The sequence below is a fragment of the Mauremys reevesii genome, linkage group 14 (assembly GCF_016161935.1).
Source record: "Mauremys reevesii isolate NIE-2019 linkage group 14, ASM1616193v1, whole genome shotgun sequence".
NCBI lineage: Eukaryota > Metazoa > Chordata > Testudines > Geoemydidae > Mauremys > Mauremys reevesii.
This window is the reverse complement of record NC_052636.1, coordinates 3,936,155-3,948,334: the sequence shown is the minus strand read 5'-3', so window position 1 is coordinate 3,948,334 and position 12,180 is coordinate 3,936,155. Positions and strand designations below refer to the sequence as shown.

Genomic DNA, 12,180 nt, shown 5'->3' with positions numbered 1-12,180 from the left:
GGACCCAGGCCCTCCGTGCTCCACCAGGTACCAGCCCAGGGCCCTGTCTGTGGCAAAGGTCTCTGCCACTGAGTCAGCAGGGAGCCAAGAGCAGCATGCTGACTGTTCTCAGCCCTGCAGCCGGCATCCCCCTGGGCTACTCCCTACTGGTGTCTGGGTCTCCGCCTGGGTCTCGGTGGCCCTTGCTCCTGCTGTCAGCACCTCTGGTGCTTCCTGGTCTGGAGCCTGCAGCGACTGTCCTTCCTCTTCAGCTGTCAGCCCAGACTGAGCTGAGCTGCTCCCATTTATACGCCTGCTACATTTGGAGCGTGCCCAGTAGGGCTTGGTGGGCGTGGCTTCCACGGCCCATGATGCAGAGTGAACCTGGCCAGACAAAACTAACATCCTGGCCCTCCAAGCTGGGGGTTAGGCACATGGCGAACAACCCTCTCCTGTAAAAAAAATAAAATGTTATGGAAACAGTGGCTGAGAAATTGACCTGCACTGCAGCGGTTCTCAAACTGTGGGTCGGGACCCCAAAGTAAGTTGCGACCTGGTTTTAATGGGGTTGCTAGGGCTGGTATTTAGACTTGCTGGGGTCTGGGGCTGAAGCCTGAGCCTGCCACCTGGGGCCAAAGACTTCAGCCCTGGGGAATGGGGCTTGGGCTTCAGCCCTGGGCAGCAGGGTAATAATTGGAGATATACCAATCTCCTAGAACTGGAAGGGACCTCAGAAGGTCATTGAGTCCAGCCCCCTGCCTTCACTAGCAGGACCAATTTTTGGCCTAGATCCCTAAGTGGCCTCCTCAAGGATTGAGCTTACAACCTTGGGTTTAGCAGGCCAATGCTCAAACCACTGAGCTATCCCTCCCCCCCAAGGCTCAGGTTACAGGCCCCTACATGGGGCTGAGACCCTTGGGCTTGGGTTTTGTCACATCCACCTACCCAGGACAGTGGGACTTGGACTTTGCTCCCTCCCTCCCCTTGCCCGGGGTGGTGGGGCTCCGGTGAGCTCAGGCTTCAGTCCCTCTTCCTGGGGCAGTGTAGCAATATTTATTGTCGGAAGGGGGTCGTGTTGCAATGAAGTTTGAGAATCCCTGCTTTACTGTGTGCGATGTCCTTCAGGAGTCAAACACTCGTATGACTTCCAGGGGTGAAAGCCGAAAGGAAGCCACTGTCATGAAGACTGAAGTGTTCAACACCAAGACAAAAAACAAACTTGTTTTTTGGAATGTACAGACAATGTACAAAATACAGAAGCTAGTTCAGGTCCCAGCAGAGATGAGACGCTACAGCTTATGTATCCTGGGTGTCAGTGAGAGCAGATGGATGGGATCAGGAAGATTAACAACAGCCTCATTAGAAACTTTGCTGTATTCTGGACAGGATGATGGACAACACCATAACAGTGTTGCCATCCTTTTGAAGAAGGGAGTGGAGCGGTCCCTGCTTGATTGGAAGTCCATCAGCAGCAGAATTAGGAGAGCCAGACCGAAAGGGAAATACAGTAACATCATCCTGATTCAGTGCTATGCTCCGACAAATGACTGTGATGAAGAAGCAAAGGATCTACCTTATACTACAGGCGGAGTTAGAGAGAGTACCACGCCACGACCTAACTATCATCATGGGAGACTTGAACGCCAAGGTCAGTAAGGACAACACAAACAGTGCCAGAGCAATGGGAAGACATGGGTGTGGCATGATGAATGAAAACAGAGAGGCTTGTTGATTTCTGCAATATGAATGATCTAGTCATCAGCGGAACCCTATTTCAACATTGTGAAATTCACAGTCTGACATGGTGTTCTCCAAATGGCAGAGCTAAGAACCAGATTGACCAATGTCAAATGGCGACACTCAGTCACAGGTGTGAAAGTGAGAAGGGGAGCAGATATTGGCAGCGACCACCACCTTGTGACAGCCTCCATCAAGCTAAAACTGAGAGGTGTGGGTCCACCAAACAAGGGACGTAGACATTATGATGTTGACAAGCTAAAGTCCCCTGAACTATAGAAAGCCTTCGTTCTGTAGTGAAAGAACAGGGTTCAGGCACTTGCAGACATTGATGAAGAGGAGGAGAATGCAGATGAGGAGATTAACACAAAGTGGGACAAAGTAACAACAATCTATGAACAGCACAGCGAAGCCTGTCTAAGCCAGAGGCAGAAGAGAAGAAATGAGTGGATTACACCTAGCACATGGAACACCACAGAAACCAGACGAGCCCCGAAGAAAAAAGTTTTAGACATAAAATCCCAAAAGCTAAAGGACAAATACCATGAGCAGTATAGCAAGGCACACTGGGAGATCAAACGCCCTGTGAATGCGGACAAACAACATTATATTGATAATCTAGCAAAATAAGGCGAGGAGGCAACTGCTCATGGTGAACAAGGAACAGTCTACAAAATCTTACCAGTGGTAAACAGCAGACACCAACAAACACTCTCATCAGGGACACAGAAGGCCACCTATTGACAACAGAAAAAGAACAAGAAATGCACTGGACAGAGCATTTCAAAGAATTGCTGAACAAGTATCCACCTATAGAGGAAGCAAACATCCCAGAGGCAGAAGATGATCTTGATATCAACACAGACACCCCAACAAAGCAAGAGATCATTCAAGCTGTCAAATCCTTAAAAAATGGGAAAGCTCCTGGCAGGGATAACTTGGATGCACAATTGTTCAAGGTAAATCCTGAGTTAGCGGCATCTATCCTGGCCTCTCTATTCACATCAGTCTGGGAAAGGGAAAAAGTGCCAGAGGAGTGGACCAATTGGGTTATAGTGAAGATATCAAAGGAAGGAACTCTCCGTGATTGTAATAACTGGCATGATATCACACTTTTATCTGTGCCAAGCAAGGTATTGTGTAAGATCATAGTCCAGCATACATCAGAGGCAGTTGAGAGCGTTCTCAGAAAAGAGCAAGGCGGTTTTTGAAAAGGGCGTGCATGCACAGACCAGATCTTCGCTCAACGAAACATAATAGAACAATGCCTAGAATGGAAATGGCGCCTCTACATAAACTTCTTAGACTTTGAGAAGGCTTTTGATAGCATTCACAGGACCGGCCTATGGCACATTTTGTATAATCAACATTATCAAAAGCATCTATTCTAACTTCACATGCAGTATTGATCACAGTGAGCTCAGTTTTGAAGTCAGAACAGGAGTATGTTGGGGTGTGTCATGTAGGAATATGTCGGGGTGTTTCATCAACAACTTAGATATTGGCATAGAAAGTACGCTTATTAAGTTTGCAGATGATACCAAACTGGGAGGGATTGCAACTGCTTTGGAGGACTGGATCATAATTCAAAATGATCTGGACAAATTGGAGAAATGGTCTGAGGTAAACAGGATGAAGTTTAACAAAGACAAATGCAAAGTGCTCCACTTAAGAAGGAACAATCAGTTTCACACATACAGAATGGGAAGAGACTGTCGAGGAAGGAGTACGGCAGAAAGGGATCTAGGGGTTATAGTGGACCACAAGCTAAATATGAGTCAACACTGTGATGCTGTTGCAAAAAAAGCAAACGTGATTCTGGGATGCATTAACAGGTGTGTTGTGAGCAAGACACGAGAAGTCATTCTTCCGCTCTACTCTGCGCTGGTTAGGCCTCAACTGGAGTATTGTGTCCAGTTCTGGGCACCGCATTTCAAGAAAGATGTGGAGAAATTGGAGAGGGTCCAGAGAAGAGCAACAAGAATGATTAAAGGTCTAGAGAACATGACCTATGAATGAAGGCTGAAAGAATTGGGTTTGTTTAGTTTGGAAAAGAGAAGACTGAGAGGGGACATGATAGCAGTTTTCAGGTATTTAAAGGGGTGTCATCAGGAGGAGGGAGAAAACTTGTTCACCTTAGCCTCTAAGGATAGAACAAGAAGCAATGGGCTTAAACTGCAGCAAGGGAGGTTTAGGTTGGACATTAGGAAAAAGTTCCTAACTGTCAGGGTGGTTAAACACTGGAATAAATTGCCTAGGGAGGTTGTGGAATCTCCATCTCTGGAGATATTTAAGAGTAGGTTAGATAAATGTCTATCAGGGATGGTCTAGACAGTATTTGGTCCTGCCATGAGGGCAGGGGACTGGACTCGATGACCTCTCAAGGTCCCTTCCAGTCCTAGAATCTATGAATCTATGAACCCTCTTCTGCATTGCCACTGACTGTGTAATGCGGCGTACAACAGAGTCATGCCAAGAGGCATTAACTGGATACCCTTCTCATCCCTTGAAGACCTGGACTTCACAGATGATCTCGCTCTCCTATCACATACCCAACACCATATACAAGAAAAAACAACTCAACACATTCTGCCAGCAAATTGGATTGAAAATCAACTGCAATAAGACCGATATTATGACCTTTAATATTGCCTCACCATCAGCAATATGGATAGAGGATCGTGTTCTCACCAATGTAGAAACATTCACATACTTGGGCAGCACCATCAGCCAGGACGGTGGAACAAGCCAGGACGTCCGGAACAGAATCAGTAAAGCCAGGAACACCTTCAGGAGCTTCAATACAGTCTGGAAATCATCAAAATACAACACCAAAACCAAACTCAAGATTTATCAGAGCTGTGTACTTCCAACACTACTTGATAGTGGAGAATGCTGGGGAATGAGAAAGCATGTGTCCAAACCGTCTTCATTCCATACAACCTGCCTCAGAAAAATCCTCCGTATCTTTTGGCCCACAACAATCTCAAACCAAGACACAGTGCAGCCAAGAGGATATGAGCACCATCATTGCCAGGAGACGCTGGAGATGGATTAGCCATGTGCTTCGGATGGAAACTGATTCCATCACCAGATTAGCATTAAGATGGACACCTGAAAGCAAGAGAAAACAAGGCTGCCTGAAAACAACATGGTGAAGAGCTGTGGAAGCTGAGCTGAGAAACCTGGGGCATAGCTGGGGAACCATTGAAAGACTTGCCAGAAACAGACAGGCGTGGAGGAGCTTCGTCACTGCCCTAAACACCAGAGGTGTCATGGGAACATGACATGATGATGAATTCAGGTACAGTGGCCACAGCACAACTCCTTGAGCCAACACTTTACTGTGACAGCAGATTGCGGGAAACCCTCTAGCAGTTAACAGGGATTTAGTCTTGCTGCACGTATGTATTTCCATGTCATCAACTCACCAGTTTGACCTGTGCTGCTCTGAAATTCCAAATCCTCCCACTGTGAACTTTTTCAATAATGGTTTCCCAAAGCGGCAGTGGGTGCTATGTACTAACTGCGAGAAATGCCAAGTGACTGAGATCGGTCGGGGGACGATGAGAACCGTAGTTTCAGCCCCAGCTGTGTGCAAAAAAAAGTTTCAAGAGCAAGATGATTTTGTAAAAAGCTGCATGGGGGGGTGGGGGTGGGGGTGAGGGCTATATCTTAGGAACCTCTTTAACAAAATCAACCCATGTTTGGACCACTAACAGTTCCCTGAATGCCTATGAAGAATTTGCCCAGCAAATTTCAAGACCATCTGAATAAGCATGTAGCATTTAGGGTAGTTAGAGTAGTTGGTCTTTAAACAGAAAATAATGCGTCCGTCGAGCTAGCTACTGCCTCTCGTGGAGGTGGATGACCTATGCTCAGGGGAGAACTTTTCTCGTTGCTGTAGCGAGTGTCTACACCAGGGGTAGGCAACCTATGGCACAGGTGCCAAAGGCGGCACGCGAGCTGATTTTCAGTGGCACTAACACTGCCCGGGTCCTGGCCACCAGTCTGGGGGCCTCTGCATTTTAATTTAATTTTAAATGAAGCTTCTTAAATATTTTGAAACCTTATTTACTTTACATACAACAATAGTTTAGTTCTATATTATAGACTTATAGAAAGAGACCTTCTAAAAACATTAAAATGTATGACTGGCACGCAAAACCTTAAATTAGAGTGAATAAATGAAGACTCGGCACAGCACTTCTGAAAGGTTGCCGACCCCTTGTCTACACTGACTCACTACAGCAGGACAGTTGCAGTGTCTCAAGTGTAGACAAGCCCTGAGATACGAAATTCAGTGACACCCCCATCTCTCCTTTTCCTTACTGCGCTGAATCCCACCAGCCCGTGCTCACCAGTCCCGGCTTTCCTACGACTCTCCCATTGTCTCTGGGGTTCTCTCTGTGATTAAGAAGCAGATACAGGGTGACTTCCCCTCTGGCTGGAGTTTTTACTTCCTGGAACATGGAGATACTGTCTCTGTGTTTTAGGAGCCCCTTGCTGAGGAGTGTCTGGCTGGGTGTGTTCCCAGCAGAGATGGGGATAGTTAAATGCCTCATACGCAGCGTGTCCTGCACCTTGGAGCACCTGGGGACCTGTCCCCAGGATTTGACAGCTTTAAAATGGGCTGGGTTAAAACCAATAGACTCTTCTTTATGAAAAATGTCCCATGAACTCCCCTGATCTCCCTTGTTTTCTGTCCCCTGTGCAGGGTTTCCTGTTTCCAAACCTGACGTGATCTCCCAGCTGGAACGAGGGGAAGAGCCGTGGGTCCTGGATCTCCAGGGCTCTGAGGAAGGAGAGAACCTGAGAGGCGCCTGCGCAGGTGAGGGATCCTTAAACCAATTCAAAAATTCTCAGTGCCTGAAGGAAAGAGCTGGGACTCCCTGAAAAGGCCTTGGGAGCTCACGGAGTTCAGGAGTATCCTCAGGAGGCTTTGTACCCTATGGGCAGCTATCGCTCACGGCTTCCTACCCATCCTCACTGACACCCACCAGCAGCTCCCTCCCTGATGGGATGTGGAGGCAGAATTGTTCCCCTCCTCTGTCCCCTAAGGAGAAGGGTTTTTTCTGTCTCTCAAGCTCTAATTTTGGTTTGCTTTCCCCTTTTCTACCCCTGTTTCTGACATTTCTCTCTCTGTCCTAGCAGGTGCTGGGATGGTGAGTGAGAACGAGGAGCTGAATCCTGAGCGGGAAGATGCTGAGCAAGTGGAACCACCCGGGGGATTATCACAAGGATCCCAGGGGACTGTGTCCAGGCTTCATGTGCAGGGAAAAGCCTGTGAGAGTCGGCACAGACCAGAGAGGCAGCAGGGAATCCAGCCCAGGAAGAAAGTGGGCAAATCCATTAATTGTCAGGGGACTCACCAGAACGCCAAGGAAATCACAGCCCAGCAGAGAATACCTGTAGGAGAGAGAAAAAACACATGCACTGAGTGTGGGAAACACTTCACTCTGAACTCCACTCTCGTTAGACATCAGCGGATCCACATGGGAGAGCACCACTACAAATGCTGTGAGTGCGGGAAACAGTTCAGTGAGAAATCAAACCTTACTAAACATCAGACAAGCCACACAAGAGAGAGACCCTATGAGTGCTGTGAGTGCGGGAAAAGCTTCACTCAGAACTCATCCCTTACTAGACATCAGAGGATCCACACAGGAGAAAGACCCTATGAATGCTGTGAGTGCGGGAAGAAGTTCACTCTGAGCTCATTCCTTATTAATCATCAGAGAATGCACACAGGAGAGCGCCCCTATACCTGCTGTGAGTGCGGGCAAACGTTCGCTCAGAGCTCAGCCCTATTTAAACATGAGAAGATCCACACGGGAGAGCGCCCCTATGAATGCTCTGAGTGCGGGAAACAATTCATTGAGAAATCAACATTTATTAAACATCAGAAAAGCCACACAGGACAGAGACCCTATGAATGTTGTGAGTGCGGGAAACAGTTCAGTGACAAATCAAGTCTTACTAAACATCAGACAAGCCACACAGACGAGAGACCCTACGAGTGCTGTGAGTGCGGGAAAAGCTTCACGCGGAGCTCATCCCTTATTAGACATCAGAGGATCCACACCGGAGAGAAACCGTATAAATGCTTTGAGTGTGGGAAAAGTTTCACTTTCAAATCAAACCTTAATATACATAAAAGGATCCACACAGGAGAGCGCCCCTATGAATGTTGTGAGTGCGGGAAACAGTTCACATGGAGCACAGCCTTTCTTAAACATCGGAGAATCCACACAGAAGAGGAGCCCTATGAATGCTGTGAGTGTGGGAAAACGTTCCCTCAGAGCTCAGCCCTTCTTAAACATCAGAAAATCCACACAAGAGAGAGACACTATGTGTGCTGTGAGTGTGGGAAAAACTTTACTCGGCGCTCATCCTTTATTAGACATCAAAGGATTCACACAGGAGAGAGACCGTATAAATGCTGTGAGTGTGGGAAAAGCTTCGTTTTCAAATCAAACCTTAATAAACATCAGAGAATCCATACAGGAGAGCGCCCCTACAAATGCTGTGAGTGTGGGAAACAGTTCAGTGAGAAATCAAACCTTATCATACATCAGACAGGCCACACAGGAGATAGACCCTATGAATGCTGTGAATGCGGGAAAAAGTTCACTCAGAGCTCAGGCCTCTTTCATCATCAGAGAATGCACACAGGAGAGCGACCCTACACATGCTGTGAGTGCGGGAAAAAGTTTACGCAGAGATCAGGCCTCTTTCATCATCAGAGAATCCACACTGGAGAGCGCCCCTATGAGTGCTCTGAGTGTGGGAAAAAGTTCACTCAGAGCTCAGGCCTTATTAATCATCAGAGAATCCACACAGGAGAGCGCCCCTATACGTGCTCTGAGTGCGGGAAAACATTCCCTCATAACTCAGCCCTTATTAAACATCAGAGGATCCACACAGGAGAGAAACCATATGAATGCTGTGAGTGTGGGAAAAGCTTCACTGAGAAGTCATCCCTTATTAGACATCAGAGGATCCACACAGGAGAGAGACCATATGAATGCAGTGAGTGTGGGAAAAGGTTCACTTTCAAATCAGACCTTAATAATCATCAGAGGATCCACACAGGAGAGCGCCCCTATGAGTGCTGTGAGTGCGGGAAACAGTTCACTTGGAGCACAGGGCTTACTATTCATCGGAGAATCCACACAGGAGAGCGACCCTACACATGCTGTGAGTGTGGGAAAAAGTTCACTCAGAGCTCAAGTCTCATTAATCATCAGAGGATCCACACACGAGAGCAGCCTGTGAGTGCGGGAAAGGTTTGATCTGGAGCTCACACCTTAATACAGTAACTCCTCGCTTAATATTATAGTTCTATTTCTGAAAAATGCTACTTTAAGTGAAACAATGTTAAGTGAATCCAATTTCCCCATAAGAATTATTGTAAATGGGGGGGGGTGTTGTGTTTAGGTTCCAGGGAAATTTTTTTCCCCACACAAAAGACTATATATATATTTTTTTATATATATAATATACAAACATAAGTTTTAAACAAACAATTTAATACTGTACATAGCAGTGAAGATTGTGAAGCTTGGTTGAGGTGGTGAAGTCAGAGGGTGGGATATTTCCCAGGGAATGCCTTACTGCTAAATGATGAACTAGCACTCGGGTGAGCCCTCAATAACAATACAGTGTTATTAATGTAGCCTCATGCTCTACGAGGCAGCATGGATGGAGGGAGGAGACACAGCATAGCGGAGAGAGACAGAGACACACACCGTGTGTGTGAGTGAGAGAGGGACACACACACACACACACACACACACACACACACACACACACACACACACACACACACACACACACACACACACACACACACACACACACACACACACACACACACACACACACACTGTGTGTGTGTGTGAGAGAGAAGCACATTGCCCCTTTAAGGACACTGACCCCACTCTAGGTACACTGCCTTTTTAAGTAGATCAGCAAGTTGAGAGAGCAGCTGTTGCCAGCTCCCTCCGTCCTGAGCCATGTCATGTGTCCCCCCCCCCACTCTGTGGAGATGGGGTACAGGAGTGGGGGGAGGGGGACACGCTGACATTATGTGACGAAGTGGGACTTGTCTTACTGGGGGCTGGTACAGATCCTAAGTATCTAGCAGCAAAAGTCCATGCAGCAAATGCCTGACACTCTGTCTCCTAGCAACTGATGGCCCGAGCACCTTCCCTGCAAAGGTGCTGGCTAAAGGTGTTGGAGACAAAGGGGTCAGGTGACCTCCTGGCCCGGGAAAGAAGCTGAGCAGAGAGGAGGGGCCGGAGGGGGCTGGGCAGACTGGAGTTGGCTGGGGAACAGAGGGGAAGCAGAGAGAGAGGGCTCTGATCCCCGATGGGGGTTATGGGGCCCCAAGATGGATCTAACAGGGGGGGATCCTGTTATCTGTGCCTGCAAGACCTGTGTTGGACTGTGTTCCTGTCGTCTAAATAAACCTTCTGCTTTACTGGCTGGCTGAGAGTCCTGGTGAATCGGCAGGGAGCCCGGGGGTGCAGGGCCTGACTCCCCTACACTCCGTGACACATTAGCACTCCTCTTCCCCCCCCGTCCCCCCAACCTCTGCACAGCAAGCAGGAGGCTCCGGGGAGCAGCTCCAAGGCAGAGGGCAGGAGCAGCACACGGCAGTGGGGGGAGGGACAGCTGAACTGCCTGGCAATTGATAGCCAGCTGGGTGGCTGCCGCACAAGAAACTTAGGGGATCCGAAGGGGGGGGCTGCTGGCCCACCCTGGTTCCAAGCCCCCACCAGCTCCAATGGGCTGCTCTTTCTGCAAGCAGTGGACAAAGGAGGCAGCTGCAAAACAACGTTATAATGGAGCATTGGGCAACTTTAAACGAGCATGTTCGCTAATTGATCGGCAACATAACAATGAAACAACTTAACCAGGACAATGTTAAGTGAGGAGTTACTGTAGGCATCAGCGATTTCACAGGATAGAGACACACCATAAAAACTTTGTGTAGGGCAAAGAAAAGATGTTTTTGAAGACATTTGCTAATTCCCACATAGTGACTTATTAGAGCTGTTTGTACTATTAGCATCACCCTGTTCTCTCAGCTCCCCAGGGTGAGTTGCCTGCTTTTCTTTTAGCAGGTCGCCCTTCTCTGGAGTGAATCCTGTGGTCCTTTCTACCAACTCCTTTCTAATGTGAGTCGTCATGGGAGTGTGTGTCTCTCCTGCCAGGAGTGTCCATCAGCCCCAGGGGTGGGAAATAGGGGTGACAAGTAACTAAACTGAGCGAAAATCGACCTGGGCTTTGTCTCCTCTAGGATTTTCCATGGAGTCGGCCTGCTGGAGGTAGCTATCCTAATGTAAACACCCCGCTAGATGTGTCGTGCTGACAGAGCCCAGGCACAGGGGTGGGGTTACCTAGCACCTTCCCCTTTGACCTGTCCTAATCAACACCAATTTTCGTACTCGAGACAAGCCCTGAGCATCACATTTGTACTTTCACCGCATTAGCAGAGCGATTGTTAGAGTCACCAAATTCCCCCTTCGGTGACAGATTGTCTCATTCCCAGTTGTTCTCACGCTGGTCCAGGTTGTGCTTGGCAGCAGGTATTTTTCTTTTTACCATTTCCCTTATTGAAAATCTATTTCAATATAACGAAGAGGAGGAGCAGGACTGGGATAAATGTATCATTTCAGCCTCTGCGACACCGCAACAAAATGGGGTGAGTCGGCGGGATTACCTCCTCCTCCATTGCTGTCACTAGGCCTGAAGTTTAGCAGTTTCTCTAAACTCGTTATCTCTAGACTGATTCTTGCCTGCGTATTTATACCTGCCTTTGGAAATTTCCACCACATGCGTCTGATGAAGTGGGATTCACCCACGAAAGCTCATGCTCCAATACGTCTGTTAGTCTATAAGATGCCACAAGACTCTTTGTCGCTTTTTACAGATCTAGACGAACACAGCTACCCCTCTGATACTTAAAAGTACTTGGTTTGTTTCAAACTAACAGGGTTTTTTACTGTGCAAAATGTGTTTTAAAAGTTGATTTTAAAAGCAGTTTGGTTTTTATTTTGCAAAATGAGGTGTATTTTAAAAACTGTGTGTGTGTGTGTATATGAGAGAAAGATAGGGGTCTGTGCAAGACAGGTGTGAGTTTTTAAAAAGTATTTGGTTGCAAACTGTTTGTTTTAAACTAACAGGATTTTTTTTTTTACTGTGCAAATGTGCTGTGTTTTTTAAATGGGGGGTTGATGCATTTAGGGTAATACTAGCTAACATTTTTGCTTGTTCTTTAACCTGAAGGCCCAAACACACATTGGGGGTGGGGAACAGAACAACCATGCGGCTTTTAAATGCATGTGGGTTTATTGAAAAGTATTTGGTTGCAAACTGTGGTGCTTTAAATTAGTGGTATGTGTGTTTCAAACTAACAAGGGATTCTGTGCACAATGTGTTTTAAAATGGATTTTA

The 12,180-nt window shown here is 47.3% G+C and overlaps 1 protein-coding gene across 4 annotated transcripts in view; it reads left to right on the top strand.

The window, feature by feature from the left end:
* The window catches only part of LOC120381416 (zinc finger protein 271-like), a 1,091,725-nt gene extending 1,082,625 nt beyond the window's left edge, over positions 1-9,100 (top strand). The window contains exons 1-3 of one of the 4 annotated variants that reach the window (XM_039499606.1): positions 1,328-1,627; positions 6,434-6,547; positions 6,871-9,100. In XM_039499606.1, the coding sequence (XP_039355540.1) occupies positions 6,879-9,011 (2,133 nt within the window). In that variant the 5' untranslated portion in view covers positions 1,328-1,627; positions 6,434-6,547; positions 6,871-6,878 and the 3' untranslated portion in view covers positions 9,012-9,100. Of the gene's footprint in view, positions 1-1,327; positions 1,628-6,433; positions 6,548-6,867 lie in introns of those variants that run through there. The other 3 variants (XM_039499607.1, XM_039499605.1, XM_039499604.1) reach the window with 3 other exon arrangements.
* The last annotated feature ends 3,080 nt before the right edge of the window (positions 9,101-12,180 follow it).